The following is a 23041-nucleotide window of genomic DNA, read 5'->3' as shown; positions in this document are numbered from 1 at the left end:
TTATGTCCTCACTGTTCAAAGTACAGCCCATTAGCCTGTCAACAGCCAATGCTGGCATCAGCTGGGAGGTTGTTGAGATGCAGAATCTTGGGGATATCAACCCACACCTTCTTCAGTATGTTTTGTGGTTTTGTAGTTTTCACCCTTTGACCTCCTTAATGTTGTCAACTTTTAACAGGTCTGGCAGTCCCAGCTCCATGGCCTGTTCTCTCTCAGGTACGCAGATTGTAGCAGGTATGCCTGGGGACTGGGGTGTCTTGGAGGTAGGGTCAGTTAGGGACTGAAAAAGCCCTCTTGGCTGGCCCCTTTGGTGTCATATTTAAGAAATCATTGCCAAATCCAATGTCATGATGCTTTCCCCGTTTCTTCTAAGAATTTCATATTTTAGCTCTTATGTTTAGGTCTTTCATTCATTTTGTGTTAATTTTTATATACAGCATTAGGTAAAGCTCCAACCTCCTTCTTTTGCATGTGGATATCCAGCTGTCCCAGTCACCATTTGTTAAAAAGACTATCCTTTCTCCATGGTGTTGGCACCTTCTCAAAAATCATTTGACCATATATGCAATGCAAGAGTCTATTTCTGGGCTATTTTCTTACATTGGTCTGTAAGTCTGTCTTTTTGTCAGTACAACAGTTTTGATTACTGTAGCTTCGATACAAGTTTTGAAAATAGGATGTGTGAGTCCTCTAATTTTGTTCTTCTTTTTCAAGATTGTTTTGGTGGGTGTAGGGTGGAGCAAAATGAGTAAAGGGAATCAAGGAGTACAAATGTCCAATTAAAAAGTAAGTTACAGGGGATGTTATGCACAACATGGGGAATATAGTCAATAATATATTAATTTTGTATCCTGAGATGGTAACTAGATTTATTGAGGTATACATTTCACAGTGTATACAAAGGCTGAATCACTGTTGTATACTTGACGCTAATATACTGTATGTCAAATAATCCTCAATTAAGAAAAATTATTTTGGCTACTCTGGGTCCCATCAGATTCCCTTTAAATTTTAGAATGGGTTTTTCTATTTCAGCAAAAAATGTCATTTGGATTTTGATATGGACTGCATTAAATCTGTAGATCATTTTGGGTAGTACTGACATTTTAACAATATCAAATCTGTTCATAAACATGGGATGTGTTTCCATTTAGTTATGTCATTTTAAGCAACATTATACAGTTTTCATTGTACAAGTCTTTTACTTCCTTAAGTTAATTCCTACGTACTTTATTCTCTTGGATTTTTTTTAAGGGGGAGCAGAGGGAGAGCAAGAGAAAATCTTAAGGAGGCTCCATGTCCAGTGTAGAGCCCAATGTGGGGCTCCATCTCACCACCCTGAGATCATGAACTCAGGAAAAACCAAGAGTTGGACACTTAACCAACTGAGCCACCCAGATGCCCCAGTATTTTATTCTTTTGATGCTATTGTAAATCGAATTGCTTTTATAATTTCCTTTTCAGACTGTTCATTGTTACTGTATGGAAGTGCAACCCATTTGTGTGTGTGTGTGTGTGTGTGTGTGTGTGTGATTTTGTGTTCTGCTACTTTATTAAAATAATTTATTAGTTTTAACGACTTTTTAGGGAATCTTCAGTTTTCTACATATAAGATCATCTGCAGAAATTTTATTTCTTCCTTTCCAATTTAGATGCCTTTTATTTCTTTTTCTTGTCTAATTGCTCTGGCTAGAATTTACTAGTACTATGTTGAATAGAAGTGGTGAAAGCAGGCATCTTTGCCCTGTTCCTGATCTTAGAGGAAAAGCTTTAAGTCTTTTGCTACTGAGTATGAACAATGTTGGTTCTTCATATATGGCTTTTATTATGTTGATGCAGTTTCCTTCCAAGTTTTTTTGAATGTTTTATCAAAAAAGGGTGTTGAATTTGTGAAATGCCTTTTCTGCATCAAATGAGATGATCGAATGTTTTATTCCTTTCATTCTGTTAACATACTGTGTTTGTACTGATGGATTTTTATATGTTGAACCATCCTTGAATTTCAGGATTAAATCCCACTTGGTCAGGGCATATAATCTTTTCATATGCTGCTGAATTCAATTTACTAATATTCTGCTAAAGATTTTTGCATCAATGTTCATAAAGGACATTGGTCTTTAGTTTTTTGTAGTATCTTTGTCTGGCTTTGGTATCGTGGTAATGCTGGAAACACAGAATGAGTTAGGAAGAGTTTCCCTCTCTGTAACTTTTTGGAAAAGTTGGAGAAGGATTGGTATTACTTTTTAAATATTAATTTATCTTAGAGAGAGAAAGAGAGAGCAGGGGGAGGGGCAGAAGGAGAGGGAGAGAGATAGAATCTCAAGCAGACTCCCCATTGAGCACAGAACCCAATGTGGGGCTTGATCCCACGACCCTGAGATCACAATCTGAACCAAAATCAAGAGTCAGACACTTAACCAACTGAGCCACCCAGGAGCCCCTGGTATTACTTTTTTAAATGTTTGGTAAAATTCACCAGTAAAGCCATCAGGTCCAGGGCTTTTCTCTGCTGGAAGATTTTTGATTACTGATTCAATCTCTTTACTAGCTACAGGTCTTTTCAGATTTCGTTTCTTCATGATTTTGTCTTTTTAGGTTTTATGTTTCTAGCAATTTGTTCATTTCATCTACACTATCCAATTTGTTGGTGCACAGGCATTTATACTACCACAGTCGTTTATAATCTTTTTATTTTGTAGAACTGGTAGTAATGTCCTCACTTTCATTTCTGATTTTAGTAATTTGAGTCTTGTTTTTTCTTAGTCCATCTAGCTAAAGTTTTGCCAATTTGGTTGATCTTTTCGAAGAACCAACTCCTGGTTTCATTGATTTTCTCTATTTTGCTTTTCATTTTTACCAGAATTTTATTGTCACAGTAAAAATTTAGCAGGTTGTTTAACAGACCTTAACATCTCTAGAAAGATGCTAAGGGACAAGGTCCCCAATTTATAATTAACACTGTTTGATACAAGACATGTATTAGGCCAATAAATGCATGCAGAATATGAAATATGCTTAAAGAACTTCAGTTTGAAATGGGTCAGAACTACAAGCTACTAGCCTGGAGAAAAACTGAGGTTTAGGAATAAGTGGTTAAGGTGTAATAGCACAATAAATGTAAACTATTCTTAAATTTACTGCCCTGTAGATCAATTTTGAGGGCAAATAAAAACAAACATCATTGATGATTTCAGTACTTTGGTCTTTTGTTTACAATAAAGGAACTTTAAACAGATCTACAATTTGTTTCAGAATATGAATGTGGAAGGATTCTCAAAACATTACTTGTACCTTAATTGCTAAGCCAAACCAGACAGTTTTACAACAACAAAAGAAACAGAAACTTAAATCTATGTAGTCAATTTAATATAAAGAAATGGTACATAGGTTTTTTTTTTTTCTTTTTCCTTTTTCCTTACCATAAATGTCTCTTTTGGTCTAATAGTTTTCAGTAGTTTTCTTACCTTTCCCTGTACTACTAAGAATAGTTTAGATCTGTTTGAAGGCTCTTTATTATAAAAGAAAACTGAAAAAAGCACAAAAAACAAAACGTGGAACAATGAACTCTGACAACTAAGTACTGTTAAGAAAGAACAATCTTTATGAGTTATACTATGTGTTAGCATAAAAACAGCCACCAATTAAAGACCCTCAATTAAGAGGAAATCTATTTCAAAAAGGGGATCATTTTTATATGTAATTACTATGAACAAAATAAATTATAATGGTTGAAATGCTTCAACTAAGACTCCTAATACACCTTGAAGAGTTTACTAATTTTCAGTACTCTTTAAGTTAATAGTAAGGATTAATGGTAATTATGTGGGAGGAGATAATGAATTGAAATGTTAAATGTCTAGCTAAAGGTCAGCAGCAATAAAAACCACGGAGTTGGGCTGATCATTTCCACTGGAATAATAGAAAACATAAAGTTTTCTGAGTTGGAACACAGGACTTTTAAATCAATAAACCGACAAACCAACACCAATCACTAATTGGTTTATATCATTTAACACTTTGGGCAAAAGAACACAGGGTTAAATATCCAAAGACCTAAATCTTAGACTCTAAGGAAAAGTCCATGGATAAACTCACAGACTTATCTGGTTTACAGTTACCCCTTATATTAAAGATAAAGGATCTCAGCATCCTATTGGAATTTATTAGAGGAAGTAAAATATTATGTAAAAAGATTTCTACATCTGTAAGAAGTGAACTTCTTTATACATGTAATAATGAAGCACTGTGAAAAGCAAATGTGTTTATAAGTGCTAGCTATCTTATGTGCATATAACCCAGGTTCAATAGAAAGAGTACCAAGTCCTTGAAATAATTTAAAAATTAAAGTGCACTATGGGAAGTGAATTTTAGTTTTAAAAGTTGAACTCATTAAATATTAATAAAAGACAATAAAAGTACAGTATACAGATCTAGAACTTAATGCAAAGGAACAAAAACTGCACTGAAATTTTGGGGAGCTTATGTCAAAAAGTAAGTTTTTTTATTTTATCACTAAAAAAAGGATGTTGTGTGACAATAAAGGGACCAATGTGAGGAGCCATACAGTTGTACTATTGCTATTAAATAATTAATAACATGCTAATGATTATAAATATGATACGGTTAAGAGAATCTACCATTTGCTAGGCTCTAACTGTATACCAGGTATGTTATGTACATCCTTTATATCTTTGTTAGACAAATAAGAAAACAGTTAAGATATGTATGATTTTGTATAAACAGACTTTTATTCAACCCATCAAATAAAAACTTCTTTGCATGTTTCATCAGTTAAGGAATTTAATGCCCATTAATCTGTTGAAGTGTACCTATACCTTGAATTTTTCTGATAACCTTATTAGATTGCCATTGCTTTCTTGTCTCTTACATGCCCCATCTTCCCTTTTAAAGATATGCATTGGAACTAACTCAGGGATACAAGATGTAAGAGTCTCATCTTGATTATCAAAGGGCCTGCTACAGAAACTGAGAATATACTAAACACCTACTTCAACTGATTCTGTGTCTGGAAAATTCACTCATATATGTCAGAAGCTGTTCATGCACTTTGGCACATAAAGGCCTAGTTGTTAACAAAAATCGGTTATTTCCTCCACAACAAAGGTAACCAACACAAACTGAATTGGCCATCCTATTGTTCAATAAATAGTTTGTCGATAGACCATTGCTTAAATTGCTCTAAAATATGTTTTGGATCGTGTTTACGTACACATGTACACGGATAAATACACCTAGACAAAACATCTGTCAAGTAAAAAGATACAACTGTATAAGAATGGGAAAGTTGAGTATGACCCATTAATAAGTAGAGTACAAGATTCCTAATTTTACATTTCAAATAAATTATTGCAAAAAAATCAACACAATTAATTTACTCTAAATTTAATCTGAAAATTCTATGGCTGAGAAAAACCAAACATCAGACGTCACATAAATTAGTTATACAAAGAAAACCAAAGCAAACACTTCCTCCCCTGCCCCCACCATTCACCCCATATTAAATATCAGTTGTAGTCAAACAAAATTTAGAAACTTGGCTCCTCATCACCTCTGTCTTCTAAATACTTCATAATCATAGAAAGTCCAATATGCAACTTAAGATTTGCAATAGCATGTGGTATTAGAAAAGTTACTAAGCAAAAACTATGCACGATTATTTGGGACCATAATTATTAGTTCAGAACAACTCCATAGCAATTACATGGGTAACTTAACTTCTCGATATTAATGTACACAGATTGCTTGAATTAGCACTAAAGTATTCTTAAGGAAGTAATCCTTAAAATTCTGTAAAAGATTATAACCTGAAACAAAACTTTGAATAAAAAACACAACTAAAATTTTTTAAAAGTAGAGAGTCACGCAAGTAGAATTATTTATAAAAGCAAAGGTTAAGGAGCTCTATTAACAGTCTCTACTTGTAACTATCCACCGTGATGTCCAATGTTTGCTGGCTTCTCCCTAGTTGGATGAAATTTTTAATGTAAATGCTATCTTTAACAGATAGTAGAAAATCGTAAGATTTCTTCATAGTATTAAAGAAGCTAATATATCCCTTCATTTAAAAATGACTTTTTCTAGGGGCACCTAGGTGGCTCAGTTGGATAAATGTCTGCCTTCAACTCAAGTCATGATCCCAGGATCCTGGGATGGAGCCCCGCATTGGGCTCCCTGCTCAGCGGGGAGTCTACTTCTTCCTCTCCCTCTGCCCTTCCCTCTCCACTTGTGCTCTGTCTCTTGCTTTCTCTCTCTCTCTCAAATAAATAAATATCTTTTAAAAAAATGACTTTTTCTAAATAAAATACTAAGGGGATGGCCAGGAAATTAAGACTTGGAAATGGATAAAATGTATGATTGTTGAGGAAAACATTTTCATTTTCCTAGGTCACTTCAAGTATTACTGTACTGAAGCAAGACAAGTGGACATAAGTTTATTCATGGTAGTTCACTTTCAAAATGATATAGAAGAAAGTAGAGAATATATTGGTTTATTCAAAATTCTTAATGGGAAACCTATGTTAGTTCGCACATACATCTAAATTTGAGTAAAAATAACAGTTGCTATTTTCGAGCCCAACATAGGGCTCGAACTCACAACCCTGAGATCAAGACCTGAGCTGAGATCAGGAGATGCACTCTTAACTGAATGAGCCACCCAGGTGCCCCTAACAATAGCTGCTACTAAAATTAAATCTTTAGGCAGTATCTTAGAGGTACCAAAGAAAGATGAACTGTCTACTAGTATGTTAGAAGAAAGGCATTTCATAAAGAGTAATTCCATATTAAGTTAAAAGGTAACTTTATATTAGCCAGATTCTTGTTAACAAGATTCTATTCTCTTAACACAGTTGTTCCAAGCAGAGTTAATATTCTCACACATAGTAAATTCTTAATAAACATTTGAATAAACTGTGAATATAGCATTCAATGGATTAAATGAATTCTCATGTTCTCTTTGTTCCTCTTCCCAACCTTTAATACAGTCACGATGCTATATGGAATATGATATCAGAGACCATGCCATTTTTGCTTACTACAGTATTTCCTTGACATAGAATAGGCCTTCAATAAGCGTTTGGGTAATGCATGAAATTTTCCTATAATATCAACAATTGGGCCATGATTCGACAGTCATCATCAGAATGTTCTTGTGCTTATTGCCAAGGGCAACACAATAGACACAGTAGGAAACGCAATAATCCAAATTAATCACTTGTTTATAAGCATGACCTAGAAGAGTGAACATTAGGTGTAAAAAAGGGACTAAAACGAAATCTTCTACTATTTCAATAATGAATGCAATAGAATTTTAGCAGATTTTCTCTGATTCAATCAGGATACTGGCATACTGCCATCACCAAGTATAGTGATTGCAGGCTTGGCAATTTTTTGTTTTAAAAAGTGCTATTACTAAAAATGCCTAGGAAAAGTACGTGATTTCTCCCAATTTCTTAGGTAATTACCACTTGACTATACTTGATAAGTGGGGCCTAAATGCTTTTTTATAGCTGTGTGAGTTGTTTTCATTTTCTAACACATTTTTGGCATATACTGGGGAATAACGTTTTTGACTGAACGAAGGTATGAAATAACCTTTAAAAGAATCTTCTTTACTTATAAAACAAACAAAGACAAAGTAGCCCTCATGTAGCCCTCAAGATCTCCAGGATGTATTAAGAATGATAGAGTAATGATGAAATATTTTCTCCAAAAGCAGAATTCTTTATCCATAGGGCTAAACTAAAACAAGTGAGTTAAAAATAGTATTTTAAGGTAAGTTTTTTGTGGCAGATTAAAGGTCTTTCCTACTGAGAAGCAGGCTCTAATTCGCCTTCCTTTAAATCTGGATTAACTTTACTGACGTGTGTCATCAAAAGACAACAGTGGAAGAGACATTCTGGGACTTCTGAGCCTAGGTCAAAAGAACGCTTGCAGCTGTGCTTGGCTTTTGAAACAGTTTCTGTGACCCCCTGAGTTGTCACATGGTAAGTCTAACTACCCTGGGCCTCCCATGCTGGAGGGGCTGTAGGCAGGCGCTCCCAGTTCCAGCCAACACTACATTTCTGCCGTTCCCACCAAGGTGCCAGATATGTGGGTGAAACAGTTTGGACCTTCCACGCCAGCTCATCTGTCAGCTAAATACCAGCAAAAACCACTTTTGATGCCTTGTGCAATAGGAAGTTCAGTAAGCCAAGCCCTTTTTCTTTCTGACTCACAAATCATGTAATATTAAAAAATAAAATGGTGCTTAAAAATTATTAACCCTTTGTTTTGCAGTAACGTCTTCTATAGCAAGAAGATAACTGGAACACTTAGAAGTGAATGTATGTACTACCTGAAATAATTTTTTACCTATCTTGAATCTGTTGACCAACTCATCAATTTCCAACTATGTCTGGAATTGAAAGCCTTCTCCACGGTTAATTCTGTCATCATATATGTGTAGTGACAAAAGCCTCAAGTGACTTCTTTTTTCCCCACCAACTACTTTTCTTAGTCATGGATGACTGCTTCCCTGGAGGGTTGTTTTTGCCAAGAGAACTATAGTTTTCAACGCTTATTCTGCTCTCTTTTAAGGGCTCTTAGGTTAGACTCTGAACTCTCACGACACTAACAGGTGCAGAATGGTACGAAAAAGTAGAAAGCCAATAAAAAACATATTGGCCACATACAAATAAAAGCAATTACATTACAAGTAAATACAAAGCAAATCAAAGATATAAGCAATTCAAAGAGCTACACTCAACAAGCTAATCCAGACCGCTAAAAAACCAGCCGGTCAACATGTCCCAAAGGATCAATTTAACCTTTTAGAATTCTGAAAGTGAGTTTGGTATAAAGAGTGTAACTATATCTTGAGTATTTAGTATTTGTAGCCAGAGAGAAAATCCTGTTTACCTGCAAATCAATATGGTTGTCAATACAACGTTCATTCTTCTCTGCCAAAATCTTCCCATAGTTTTCTGATTTGATAAGATTTTCAACTCTGGTTGTATCTTTCACTTCTGCCTCCAAATCCTTCATTGTTTCAGTTTCATTTTTTACAGTAACAGTATCAGACATCCTCATCAGCAAAGGTTATTTTAGAATTCTACAGGGAACTTGAAGCCTTAGCAAGAAAGGAAAAAAATTTAAATTCAGTTTGAAACATTTCTTAAATTCTTTGAAATGTTTGAAACATTTCTTAAATTCTGTACAATATTGACTAAGTGCCTTCTATGGTCCAGGAATAATGTTGAGTTTACAAAGGCAGAAGCAAAATTCCTGCTTTCAAAGAGTACAGAGCTTAGTGGCAGACATATACAAATTAAAAAAAAGCATAATACAACGAGATACGAGCTATAATAAGGATACCAGGTAATTCTGATGTACATATCACTTTTTTTTTTAAAGACTTTTATTTATTTATTTGACAGACAGCGAGCAAAAGCAGGGGTAGCAGTAGACAGAGGGAGAGGGAGGAGAAGCAGACCCCCTCACTGAGCAGGGAGCCCTATACAGGGCTCGATCTCATCATGATCTGAGCCAAAGGCAGACACTTAGCTGACTGAGCCACCCAGGTACCTGCACATTTCACTTTTAAAGGGTCTTAAGAAACATTAAGGAGTGAGCCATATCAAAGTAAAAGACAATGGTTGCAGAGTTATAAAAAATACATATTTAGATGACATGAGAAATCTTTTTTATCTAAAAGGATTTCAGGAGTATCATCCTGTAAGAAAAATGTATTCATATTATAGCCTTCATTTAGATTCCTAAAGTTCTAAAATTCTTAAATTTTCTTTCAATTACAAAAGGAAATAATTAAAAAAAAATAGACAGCAACATTGTGTACAAAACACAGTTGGGAATGTGCATTAATAGTCTGCATTAGGAATCAAGCATTGAAAACTTTCCTGACTAATGTGATTCAGTGCCTAACAACATGTATTACCAGACACTGAGGAAATCAAATCCATAGGATGCTAATATATTTCATATCTTTAGTGAGGATAAGAAAACACTGGGGACTTTATACTGGATATCAGATAGGAATGTATGAGGGACAAGTATCAATTTAGATCCTGTGAGAAATATGATATTGAAGAGGAGAACTTGATGTCAACAACTTATATTTTTTTCTAGCTTGAGATATAATTGACATATAACAATGTGTAAGTTCAAGGTACATGACATAATGATTTGATACTCACATATACTGTGAAATGACTGCCACAATATATCGCTTAACATAATAACAATATCTAAACAGACGAACAAAAAATATCTAAACACAAATTTCAGAAGTCCATAAACAATCTGAAAAGGTTAAAAAACAAAAAAAAGAGGGAGAAATAGATTCTAAAGTCACAGGTAGACTAAACTGAATTTAAAAGTCTTCCTTAATTATATTCCATACCAGAGTTAATTGGCTCATTCTCAAAACAATAAGGTTATTAAGAGATAGGGCATTTCTTAAAATACTCTGGTTCCTTGCTTTTTATTTGTAAGATTTTGAAAGAAAAAGGGATGTGTTTTTCTCAAGTGTTCAGACAGGTTACCTGACGTATCCTATGGAACTGGGATTGTGGTGTCCCACAAAAATAAAATAAAGTAATCCAAGGTTCTTTTTCGCAGTTGTCAGCCAGGATGTCAAGTGTATTGAACCATCTGGAATCTGGCAGGAGGAGTCCCATGTCCTTGTCACCACTGTAGGTTCCTGGGCTGAGGACTGTTGTGGATCAAATATATCATACCTTTCAGTGGCCTAAAATTAAAACGAAAGGAAATATTTTAATAAAATAGCCAAGAGAAATGGAACACTATATAGTAATTCAGAAATTAAAAATGCTACTGTTGAATTTATTATTTTCTTGTCCTAAACAAGAGTCAGAATGCTTAATTATGACATGTATTTTGTGAGCCTGAAGTCACTCAGGGCACATAGCGAATTTAGCAAGCAGTAAAAGCAGAGGGGAGAAGAAAAAAGGGAACTAACATATAATAAGAATTTAGTATGTTGTCAGTGTTGTAAGGGAGATAACTGTTTATTTTATAGATAAAGGAAAAAAAGGTTTGCCTAAGATTGTGACCAAGAATGCTTAACTCCAAGAAGAGTTTTCTTCCCGAGCTACAACTCTATGGACTTAAGGGAAGACTGAAGTTGTGAATAATGATCACACTCTAGGTTTTTAAGAGTACAAAAGAACAAAAGGTTGTAATAAGTCATTTAACATTTTCAAAGAAACCCACATTGGTCTGTTAAAAGCAAATGTCTATGAAGGGTAGAATGACTATTTTCAAAGACATATGAAATGCCAAAATTCTTCCAGTGTCATCTGTTTTTAAAGTCAGTTTCATTTTATGTTTCTCTAGTGCAAATGAATATATTATAGCAAATAAACAGCTCTAAAAATCCTACATAGCTTTTCCATTTTCCTTTGACAGTGTTGTCAATAAACAGATCAGTACAGTTTTAAGGTGAAACAACTGAATATAGTATGGTGTAAGCACCAAGAGATAATATGGCCAACCATGCATCACAAAACCATTCACATCTTATACTAGCTCTTCAAAAACTAATTTGAAATATAATAATTTATAACCCTGATATAGATTCACATTAGTTTACACATCTTAATTTTACTAAGAGATAACAGGAGGGATCAATAAATGTCCAAGTTGTTCTGACACTGTCCTCTCTATTTCATTGAGGTTGCTAGGCCACTAAATCAAATAACTGTTTTGTTTAATTTTCACAAAAAACAAAAAATACTTTGATTTAATTTTTCTAATTTTTAACTTTTTGTCTCACAAAATGGTAGACATAAGATGGCAGCACCCACTAAGCACCCAAATTATTATATGTGTTTTTTTTTTTAGTAAAGGACTTGTGATTCAATCATGAATCCTTTAAGTTTGAAATTGCAAAGCAAGGCTATAATCCATATAAGAAAAAAAAGGGGGGGGGTGCTCCTAGACGGCTCAGTCAGTTAAGTGTCTGACTCTTGGTTTTGGCTGGGGTCATGATCTCTGGCTTGTGAGATCGAGCCCCATGTCAGGCTCCACGCTGAGAATGGAGCCTGCTTGAGATTCTCTCTCTCCCTCTCCCTATGCCCCTCCCCCTGCACGTGCTCGCTTTCTCTCACTAAAATAAATAAATCTTAAAAAAAAAAACTAAAAAAGGCAATAGCTACAAGGGGTAATGAGGATGAGGCACAATATAAAGAGGTAAACACTCAGTTCTGAGGAACCCCAATGAACCTTACGAACCACCTAGTTGAATCTAATAATTTACCATGCAAGCTACTATTAGCACCCAGAAGTCAAATGACCTGTCCAAAATCACACAACCAATGTGATAACCAATACTTGTCAATATTCTACACCACCTGACAAACTAAAAAAATAAATGATTTTGAACCAAAATGACCAGTTATTATTTCCTGGGGAAGAGATAATGATCAAGTACATTAGCATTATACCAGAGTTTAAAACCCAGCTCTGCCAGTTATGACTTTGGAAATCACTTAACCTTTCTGAGCCATAATTTTCTGAGCTATAGAGTAGGAAAAGGAACATTTCACTCATAAACTTATTGGGAAGACTGAATGTTCGGGTTTTTTTAATGACTGATTTATTCATTTGAGAGGGAGAGTGAGTGAGTGGCAGTAGGGCAGAGGGAGAGAATCTTCGAGCAGACTCTGCTGAGCAAGACACCCTATGCAGGGCCCGACCCTCTGATTCATGAGATCATGACCTGAGCCAAAACCAACAGTCGGATGCTTAACCGACTGAGACACCCAGGCACCGCAAGACTGAATGTTTTAAATAAAAATGTTTTTCCTCCCCACATCTTCAAATAAAAGAGATAATACAGCTTTTTGATACTGACTAAAACAAAAACCTTTTTATCTTGGCATAATGCCTATACTTCTGGAGTTACTCAAGGCCGTATGGGCATGTGGGGGTCAAGTATAGGAAGCTACAAGATAGGGATGGCATATGGTGTCTCTGCCATAACAATTAGGAGTCACCCTAATGTCATAAATTGTTATACAATAAGTGAAAGTGATTTAAAAATAAATTTGGTAAGTTTCTACAACAGCAAGGCAACTTAGAGAAAGTTAGCAAAATGTTGGTATTTGTTAAGTGCATACATGTGAGTACCTGTTACTGGTATTTAAAAATTGTCTCAATCTGTTTCAACCTAAAAGAGATGGATATATGCGCTCAAAATTCATATTCAACTTTGAATAAACATTCTTGCAACTGCTAACATGTTATTTATTAGGAACAAGTCAGAGATTTGATTATATGCAATTTCTGTGCTACCAGGTAGCCAACAAAAGATAAATGTCTGTATAAATAATAAAATCTTCAGAACCACATGCACAAAAAGGTTGGCACCCACCTGGCACCATAAGCAAAAGGGAATCAAAGGTAAAATTAAAGATCGTAAGCTAAAAAAAAAACAAACTATAAAAGTACAAGGAAATATAAGAAATATTTTTATAATTATTGGGAGAGCCCTTACCAAGCATGACATAAAAATCTAGAAGCTATCAAAGAAAGAGTAATAAAACTTACAATAAAGTTTTAATATTTCTGTATGACAAAGTGTAACAAAGAGATTAAAAGGTAAATGATAAAATCTATTTCCAACAGAAAGGGTCAAAGTATCTAAAGAAGCTTTTATAAATCAAGAGGGAAAAAAAAAAAGAGAGAAATGGGGAATAGGCAATCTACAAAAGAAACACAAATAATTACCACCAAAAATTAATACTAATATATAGCTTACCACGTGCCAGGTGTTGTTCTACTACCTTTCATAATTAATAAATTTAGAGCTCACAATAATTCCAAGTAGATCCTGTTATCACCCCTGTTTTACAGATTAGGAAACTAAGGCACAGAGAAATTAAGTGATTTGTCCAAGGTCACACAGGTATCCCACTCCAGGCTCTTTCTTATCCACAGTGCTCTATCATCATTCCTGTGCACCCAGAGGAGGGGCAATCTGTATTTAGAGAACACCTTTATTTCAAGAGTTTTCTTCTTTTTAAAACGATTTTATTTATTTATTTGACAGACAGAAGAGAGAGCACGTGCACAAGCATAGGGAGCCAGAGGGAGAGAACCCAACATGGGGCTGGATCCCAGGACTCTGGGATCATGACCTGAGCCGAACGCAGACTACTAATCAACTGAGCCACCCAGGCGCCCCTCAAGAGTTCTTATAACATGTACTAACTCCCTTAGCATTGTGTTCATTACAAAAAGTAAACTTAGCCTTTTCACATGGATAGGAGCTATGTATTGTTCTTTGCTGCACAGCAAGACAGCACTATTAACGTATAGTGGTCAATAAAGCTAATCACTATTGAAATATCAGAACTGCTGCATAATCATCCAGTTTCTCTTAATCTCCCTATCTCTGTAATCATCACTATCAAGTAAGGTAAACCTGGTTGGCAATAAGGATTCAGTTTGTGGCTAAGGAACAATGTGAAGCCTAGTAGTTTACAAATGATAAATATGAATACTTAAGTACCTTCCTCAAGGAAACAAAGCAAGACAGAATTGGGATCAATATTTGAAAAGACAGACTATTATATGCAATCCATGAGTGTGTATGTAGTTTCTTTAGTGAAAATTTCAGATAGAATTTTCAGCAAGAAAGATACAATACTGCTAATTCAAAGGATCAGTTTATTATGCCTGGGGTCTAATGTTTGGTTCTACAGCACAAAAGAACTGAAAAGTTAGGCATTTACAAAAATAAATAGTCTACTTTCACATGAAGAAAATCAGTTTACTCCAGGTTAACAAAACATCAAAAAATCAATTAATTTTGTTACGAGGAAGAAATCTGGCTCCTACAGGTAAAAATTAAGTACTCTTCACATGAATATTGAGGGAAAAAAGAATTACATTACTGAAGTTATCCGAAAGAGAATTTGGCAAAGCACACTGCATTTTTCTTCCCTTATGACTACCTGGTTATTCAATGTCATTTCATTAGATGAACACAGTGCTTATTCCTTCCCTTAGAGTAAAACATGTAATCAGGCAGGCAAATTTAGAAAATAAACCAAGTTGCACAAGACCAACACACATCAGCTTCTTAAGGTTAGCAATCAACACAACCAATTGGTCATGGGCCTCTGGTGAGAAAGACAAGGAAAACGGATTATGCTCTATTTAGAAAGAATGAAAATTCACATTCTAAGAGTCAGTTACTTGAAGAAGAATATAAGCACCAATATTTCAAAATGCTAAATGTCTATGTGATTTATAAACAGCTACTATCATCCAGAAATGTAACGAGGAACCACAGAAAGCAACAAAGCTGCAATAAGTATTAGCTATGTTTTACAAGAGCAAAAGAGAAAGAACTACCTTGACCTAATGGAGTTGGTGAAACCCAAGAGAGATGGTTAGCAATGACATTTATCAACAACTATACAAAATAATTTTAAGATGATATTTAAGGAGAGGGGAAAAGACTTGGTAAGTTGAAGAATGGGTGCAAATAAGAATCCTACAAGACTATGAAACAAATTAGTTTTAGAGAAGAAGTGATACAGAGCCGTAAGATGTTACAAGAACATGTTGCATTCTCAGTGGAGAAATGGGGAAGATAGGAAAAAGAAGCCCATTTAATGGAAAGAGAGTATATATGTTCAAGGTGAAGACAAACCAACCAACAAACAAACCAAAAAAACTGATGATACCTAGAGGTGTGATGGCATGGGGAATGGGAACTCTCAGCTGCTGTGAGTTCACTTTAGTAAACAATCTGTGGTCTCAAATGAGGTTTAAATTCCTCTTATGTTATAGCCCAGCTCTTCTACTTCTCGATCTACACACTAAAGAAACACATATACATGCATGAGGGGACATGTACAAAAATATCCACTGAATTGTTTTATTTAAAAGCAAAGAATGGGAAAGATGTTTCTTTCCCATTCTTTCCCAAATGTTTACCAATAGAGGCATTGATTTTTTTTTTAAAGCGTTAAGAACTGTAGTATACTCCTACTGCACCGTATGATAAACAATTAAAATGCATCAACTAAAGCTGTATCAATACAAGTCTCCAAAAGAATGTTAGAATGTTTAGTGGAAAAGCAGAATTATCTCTACAATACAATAAAACTTACATAAACATTTAAAAACCACTCAAGCACTGATGGTAAAGGTACAAATCTAGTTCACGTAATTCTCTCTGGGGAGGGAAAGGAAAAGGTTTCAGGTGAGACAGAAAAGGGACTTCAATCATATCTTTATTATTATTCTATTTCTTAAAAAAAAAAGACTTGTAGCAAATATAACAAATGGTCAGCATTGCTAATTTTGAGTAGTAAGTACTGAATTTTTTCTGTAATGCTCCTTTTTTTGGTCTTGACATTTTTCATTAAAAACATGTTCTAAAAACAAACAAGAGGAAAATAGCATCAAAGGGTGGATATATTTGAAGACTAGAAGTTTACCCTTGATCTCATGAGGGACAGAAAGCCTGAATAATAGAGGAACGTATTTTAAGAGAAGCCATAGAGAATTATTTCAGTTACAATTGTAGATGGACTCTGTTCTACCAGGTAAAATGTTATAAGAATTGTGGTGGAAAGTGACTGGAGCCTAGACAAAGGACTGAGAAGGCCGAAAAGGAAAAAAGAGATTTCATTCATTCATTCTAATCTTTTGGTTAGGTACTATGTGCTAAGCACTGCCCTGACTGCTAAGGATATCACAGTGAAACAAGCAGACAGGACCCTTTTACTCAAACTGCTTCCATTCTACAGCAGGGAAAAAGTCAACAAGATAATTACTGATTGTGATATGTGTGTTAAAATCAATAATATTAACAGCAAACTCTGAAATACCTATTATTATTCACAAAGCACTATTCCCAAAGCTTTCGCTGTATTAATTAATTTAATCTTCATATAACCCTATAAGGTTGGTACTCTTATTATCCCAATTCTACAAACAATGAAAGTGAGGCAGAGAAAGGGTAATCAGCTTGCCCAAGGTTGTAAGACTAGTGAGTGGCAGAGTTAGAATTTGAATTCTAAAAGAGCTCTACATGTATCTTTATGTAGCAAGGGCCCTAGTTTGAGCCAAAGCAGAAGCTAAAGGGAATGTTTTCATTAGTGAACCAAAGCAGCAGAGAAGTGGGAGACAAAAAGCTTTACAGTACCCATGTGATGGAGCCCAGAACAGAAGACTCTAGGGAATATGGTACCCTGAAGACTAATGTTGGATGCTCTAGGAGATGGAATCTTGGGCAGGGACATGAGCAAATTATGGCAAGCACTACCAAAACTGGTAGTGCGCCAGAGAAAGACAAAATTGGAATAGTACAAAAGAGCTGTTCAGGAGCTCCCAGGAGATACCTTGCAGAATCCTGGGGTAACCTGGAGAGATTCTAAAGGCATTTAGATATTGGGAGAGGAAGGCAAGAGACAATGCAGTAAGTGAGGGCCATTAATGTAACTCCATACTTGAAAGCTTTACTAACTACCTCCTAATACAGTGGTAGTGAGGATAAAATTTATTTTGCCTTAATTCTAAACCTATCACAGTCTGGGATTAAACTGGGAGCTCCCTACTTTTGTGTTAAATGTAGGACTGAAATAGACCAAGTTCTAATAAGCTCTCTTGGCACATAACAAAATCTCTTTTAAAGACTACAAAGAGAAAAAAACGACTGGTCTTACCATCTGATCATGCTTTGGGAAATAAAGAACATTTAAAGGTTTAGATTCCTGGAAACTGGGCACAGATAATGAGGATGAGAGAAGAACTTAAGATAATGGGCACATAAGGAGAGAGAACATGGATTTTTATTCCATATTGAGTTTAAATGATTATAGTTCATTCTTTAAATAGTGTATTATCTACTCAGAGATGCTTCTAAGCAATGGAACTGGTTAGAGGGAACTGGTTGGAGGGAGAAATATTGATGTATTCAGTCTGGAACTCAAGTTTTTCTCTTCTAAATAATGAGAACCACAAAAGTAAATTATTTACCTAATACAGAACACCAAAAAATATGATAGAGAATAAAATATTGTATAATGAAGAATTTGGCTGGCCTTTGTCCTTTGTTCCTGGGAGGTAGCTTCTAAACCCTTGCCATGGGAGTGTCTTTGTTACTGATGGTATGTCCTGACAGTTTAACCTAATGAGGTGACTCATGGTGGGCCCCTAAGTAGTTTATGCTAATGGATGATCCAGGATGGGGACAGGTCACACCAGAACGACTAACCAGGTAATTAGCAAGTTGGGGTTTTGAGCCATGTGATATCAGCATGACCTCTTAGAAGGGAAGGGTGGGGCGGGAGTTTGAGTTCAACTGCAAGGCCGATGATTAAATCCTTCATGTAACAAAACTCCAATAAAAACTATGAATGCTGAAGCTCGGGTGAGATTCCTGGATGGCAATATTCTGCATATTGTCACATATCACTGAATGGGAAGATAATGCATCCTAACTCCACAGAGAGAGGGCAAGGGAAGCTCTGCATTTGGGATTCTCCTAGATCTGGCCCTTTGTGTCTTTCCTTTGGTGCTGACTGCATCCTTTGTAATAAAACTGTAATTTTAAGTTTAGCACTTTCCTGAGCTAAGTTGTTCTAGTGAATTATCAATTCTGAGGTATTAGGAACGTTCATATTTATAGCCAGCCGTTCAGAAGTGAGGGTGGCTTGGTGTCTGAAGTGAGAGTAGATTTGTAGGGAGTACCGTGTCCTTAACCTGTGAAGTTAAGCCCAAATCCGGGTTAGCTGGTATAAGAAGTCACTGCAATTATCAATCTTTTGCATTGTCTAGTCTCATTCATTACATTCCTTACCACTGTATTTTGTGCTGGGTTCATAGCATATCTGTAGTCTATAGCTCATGAATAAAAGTGAACATCATCATGAGCATATTCAGCCATTCCTAATGCCATCAATGAGAAGGTATAACTTTACTGTGCCAAGTGCTAGGCTGTCACATAAGAAACCCTTATAGTTTTCATGGTATTTTAGCTAGACTGTGATGTGATGTTCCCTTTACTCCTTCAGAATTCTATTTCATTTGGTATTTTTTTCTCTGTATAACTAATATAACTAAATGAATTTACCTCCATGTACTTTTTAGCCATGACTAGCATTTCATTCTTATCAAAGGATCACAATGAAAATTCTTTGAAGGCCTTAGAAGTATTAAGCTCTGTCATCAAAGAGTCTTAGTAATAACTCATGCTGGGCTTCTGGTGTATATATCTAATCCACCCAAAGGTTCTTTGATGGCTTAATATATTTCATCAACATGTGAAACTTCGTATTCTCTCTAGCATTTGAATCAGTAGACCTAACAACCCATTTCCTTCTTACAACAAAATCTGTTTCCTTTACAGGATTTTAATTTAGGTTACAATTGGCATTCTGTTTTATAACTACTAATATGCCACCCTTTACTTCTTGAACTGCCAACTACATTCTTTCTAACAAAGGATCACAACCCTCTTTCAAGAAAGCACCTAGGGATTATGATCGGAGGGAAAAAAAAGCTCAAAAATGTTTTATTTCTTCTTTCAGTCAAAGAGTATTTCATGGTCAGTAAAAATAGCTTAAAAACAGCTTGAGGCAGAACAGGTGTTGTCTTTTAGTTGCCCTTGTATACCTTCAGACTCGACAAAAGGATGTGTACAACAAAGTGCAAATACTTTTATAGCTTGAGGATGCTGCTACTAGGCATGAGTGAACACCGCTGAGACCTTCATGGTCTCTAGCATTCACACCATACACTGAATTTGTACAATGAGCAGATAAAATTATTCTTTAAAACACCTAAGGTTCTGTCCAATTTAATTGGTTCCACTGCCTATGGCTTTGCAAAAAAATGAATAAATTCAATGTCTAATACATTTCAGATCTGATTTTTTAATGACTTTTGTTCATTATTTCCTAGCCATGTCCACATCAAATTGTTTTAGTAGTTATTAATATGTAATAAATTTCTTGCTTTCTTTACAACTGTTTCATTGGAGCTCAATGGGGGCATGCAGTCCTCAATGATTTTGGCATTCATTTTCAACCTATTAGAAGAAGTTGTGGTTTAACTAGTACTTTGAAAGTACTGAGGTAACAAAACATTCTGCTGTATCTCTCTGGTGATCCCGTATTGTAGTTTGACATCAGATGTGTTTGGTAATCAGTCATTGTGTATGTTCAAACTACTTGAAAAAAACTACATACGATTTTTGTGGAAGTGCCTCCTGTTGGAGGAAATCATATACCCTTCTAAGCATTTGAAAATAAAGGGAAAGAGAGAAAATGTTAAATCCACATAGACTGAGTAATGATTTAGACACCATAAAGCAGTAATTCTTAATTATTTTTAGACACCATAAAGCAGTAATTCTTAATTATTTTAGATCCTCTTGAGAGTCCTATTAAATCCAAGGATCCTTTCTGTGGAAATGCAGCACTCATACTTGTGTATGTTCAGAGACATTTTTGCATGTGGCTTTCGGGGTTTCTTGGTTCTCCAGAAGCATATACATGAATCCTCGAGTTAGCAATTCTTATTTTATATTTTACATGTAATATTTTTAAGCATGTTGTATATAAAATATAGAATATATACGTGCATACACACACACACACACACACACACATTTCCCCTCCCTTCATTCCCCCCTCCCCCCAACCTTGCTCTGGTCAAATGAGAAGGTGGAGCTGGGTCAAGAGACATTAACTGGGCTTCAGGCTTCCTTCTAGTTACTAAAGCACACCTGTGGAACTCTATGGCTTAGAGGATCTTAGTCTGAAAAAATAAAAATCACTGTATTAACTTTATTAAAGATAACCTGTATCAATCAGAATAAGGGTTGGTCAGCCAGAGAGGTATGATAAGAAAGTTTACAGAGACAATGACTTTTCGGTCCTATTTCACTCCCACCCCACAGGACCAGGAGTCTGATTGAACAGCACAGAAGCAAACTATAACAAGCAGGGCAGGAAACAAAAGAAGGTAGAAATGACAAGTGCTACATAATTTCAGAGGAGAGATATATGTGAAAATGACATTTAACTCTGCTCTGAGAAGATTTTCATCTTACATAGCTTTCTTTGCTTTTTAAACATATATAACTTGTTAACTGTGAATTTTTCTTCCTAGGTAGTTCTAAGATGCTAGTTACCATGAAACTACAATGCTATTTAAGAAATACTATTGCCTTCATCAAATTGCTGTCTCAATCTGCTTCACAAAACAAAGCAAACACAGTATAATGACAGTTGCTAGGTTTGTGATTATGTAAACAGGTAAATGCTAAGTGAATCTTTGTTCTTCAGAATATTTTTAAAAACTGAGACACTAGATACAAAATCTTGAGGAAAACATTTAAAAAATCTTAAAAGTCTTTAAAAACACACATGGGACCTCTGTGTACTATTTTTTGCTGTTTCCGGTAAATCTGTAATTATTTCAAAGTAAAAAGTTAAAAATGAAAGAAAAAAAAATCCCAACATATGTCCAATGTAACACATTTGGAAAATACAGGATGGTATAAAAAAAAGCCATATAGGTATTAAAAATAATACAAGTTTACCATAACCTGGAACGCAATTATGAGGTGGGATATTGTCTTAATTATCTTGAAAAGTTAAAAATCTTGAAAAATACAAAAATTATTGAAGAGAAAAATAATTCCCTTTAACAGTGTAAACATGTCTCTTTGGAAGGCAAAACATTTTAAATGATAATTTCAATATGTAATCATTTCAATCCACTTATAAGGCCTGAAACACAAGTTTCTAAAAATAGAAGAAATTGAGCAAAGGGTATAAAATCTGTTTATTTAAAATATATTATTTACCCATTAATATTTTTTAGAAAGCACAGAGTTTAATTAACATAAATTAAAATGCAACTAGTAACTGCTATTAATTAACCAAAAAAAATTAAAGTCAAGTGCAGATCTGGTTCCAATGAAAAATGAAAAACTGTATGACAATGAAAATTGGAGAGTGTATTTGAGTAAAGCTTGGTCAGGAAAGACAGAAAGACCTGAGCGTAGGGTGAAAAGTGAGCAAAATGCCAAGAGAGGGAGGGAGGGACACAGAAAGAGAAGGGCAGTCGGAGAATGGGAAAGACAGAAACAGGGTCAGAGACATAGGGAGAAGGTGAGGCACAGAAGAGTGAGAAGGTGGTAAGTGAGGAAGAAGGAAGGGGTAGGGGAGAGGACAGACAGAAAGACAGAGGGAGGAAGGGGCACACTGAGAACCCAGAGACAAAGGCAGAGGGAGAGACAGACAGAGACCAACAGAAAGGGAGAAAAGGGCTAGACAGAGAAAGACAGAGAGGTAGATACAGAGATGGCTAGACAGGGACAGAGAGACAAAAACGGAGATGGAGATACCAGGAAGAGGGAGAATCAGATGAGCAGAGAAGACAGACAGAAAGGAAGAGAGACCTTGAGACACCAGACAGATGGACAGAAAAGGAGAGAGACTGAGACAAAGTGGGAAAGAGCAATGGGCTGGGGGAAGGAAAGAGGGAGAGAGGAGTGACAGGAAGAGAGAGAGAGAGAGAGAGAGAGAGAGAGAGAGAGAGAGAGAGACACACACACACACACACACACACACACACACACACACACACACACACACACACACACACACACACACACACGGGTGGGGCAGGGAAAGGCAGAGAGAGATGCAACCAGAAACCTAAAGAAAAAATAAAAAGAATAAAAAAGAGGAAAGGTATTAAAAACAGTAGAATATGATAAAAGATGGATGAAAGCAGTTGTAGGCAAGAATTCAGAGAATGTGCTATTTAATTTTTTTTCTTTTCTACTTCTCAACATTAAACTTCAAAGAAACCCTGAAGCTTAAAAGAGAAATGATGAAATTCTCCTGGCATTAGGCTGAAATAATGTATCTGATAAAAGACCCTAATTTTATTAGTAGCTATTAATATTTTCATGATCCTAATTACTTACACAACTGGGAATGAGAAAGAAACAAAAGAAAGA

The 23041-nt window shown here is 35.4% G+C and overlaps 1 protein-coding gene across 9 annotated transcripts in view; it reads right to left on the bottom strand.

Annotated features, from left to right (window-relative positions):
• The window catches only part of R3HDM1 (R3H domain containing 1), a 198699-nt gene that overhangs the window by 120722 nt on the left and 54936 nt on the right, over positions 1–23041 (bottom strand). For all 9 annotated transcript variants that reach the window (XM_027588758.1, XM_027588759.1, XM_027588757.1 and 6 more), the window contains 2 exons: positions 10563–10768; positions 8920–9130 (listed from right to left, as the gene is read on the bottom strand). In XM_027588758.1, coding sequence (XP_027444559.1) covers positions 8920–9090 — 171 coding nt within the window. In that variant the 5' untranslated portion in view covers positions 9091–9130; positions 10563–10768. The remainder of the gene's footprint in view (positions 1–8919; positions 9131–10562; positions 10769–23041) is intronic.

This window comes from Zalophus californianus, chromosome 3 (genome assembly GCF_009762305.2).
Source record: "Zalophus californianus isolate mZalCal1 chromosome 3, mZalCal1.pri.v2, whole genome shotgun sequence".
In the NCBI taxonomy this organism is placed as follows: Eukaryota; Metazoa; Chordata; class Mammalia; order Carnivora; family Otariidae; genus Zalophus; species Zalophus californianus.
This window is presented reverse-complemented; position numbering and strand designations above follow the sequence as displayed.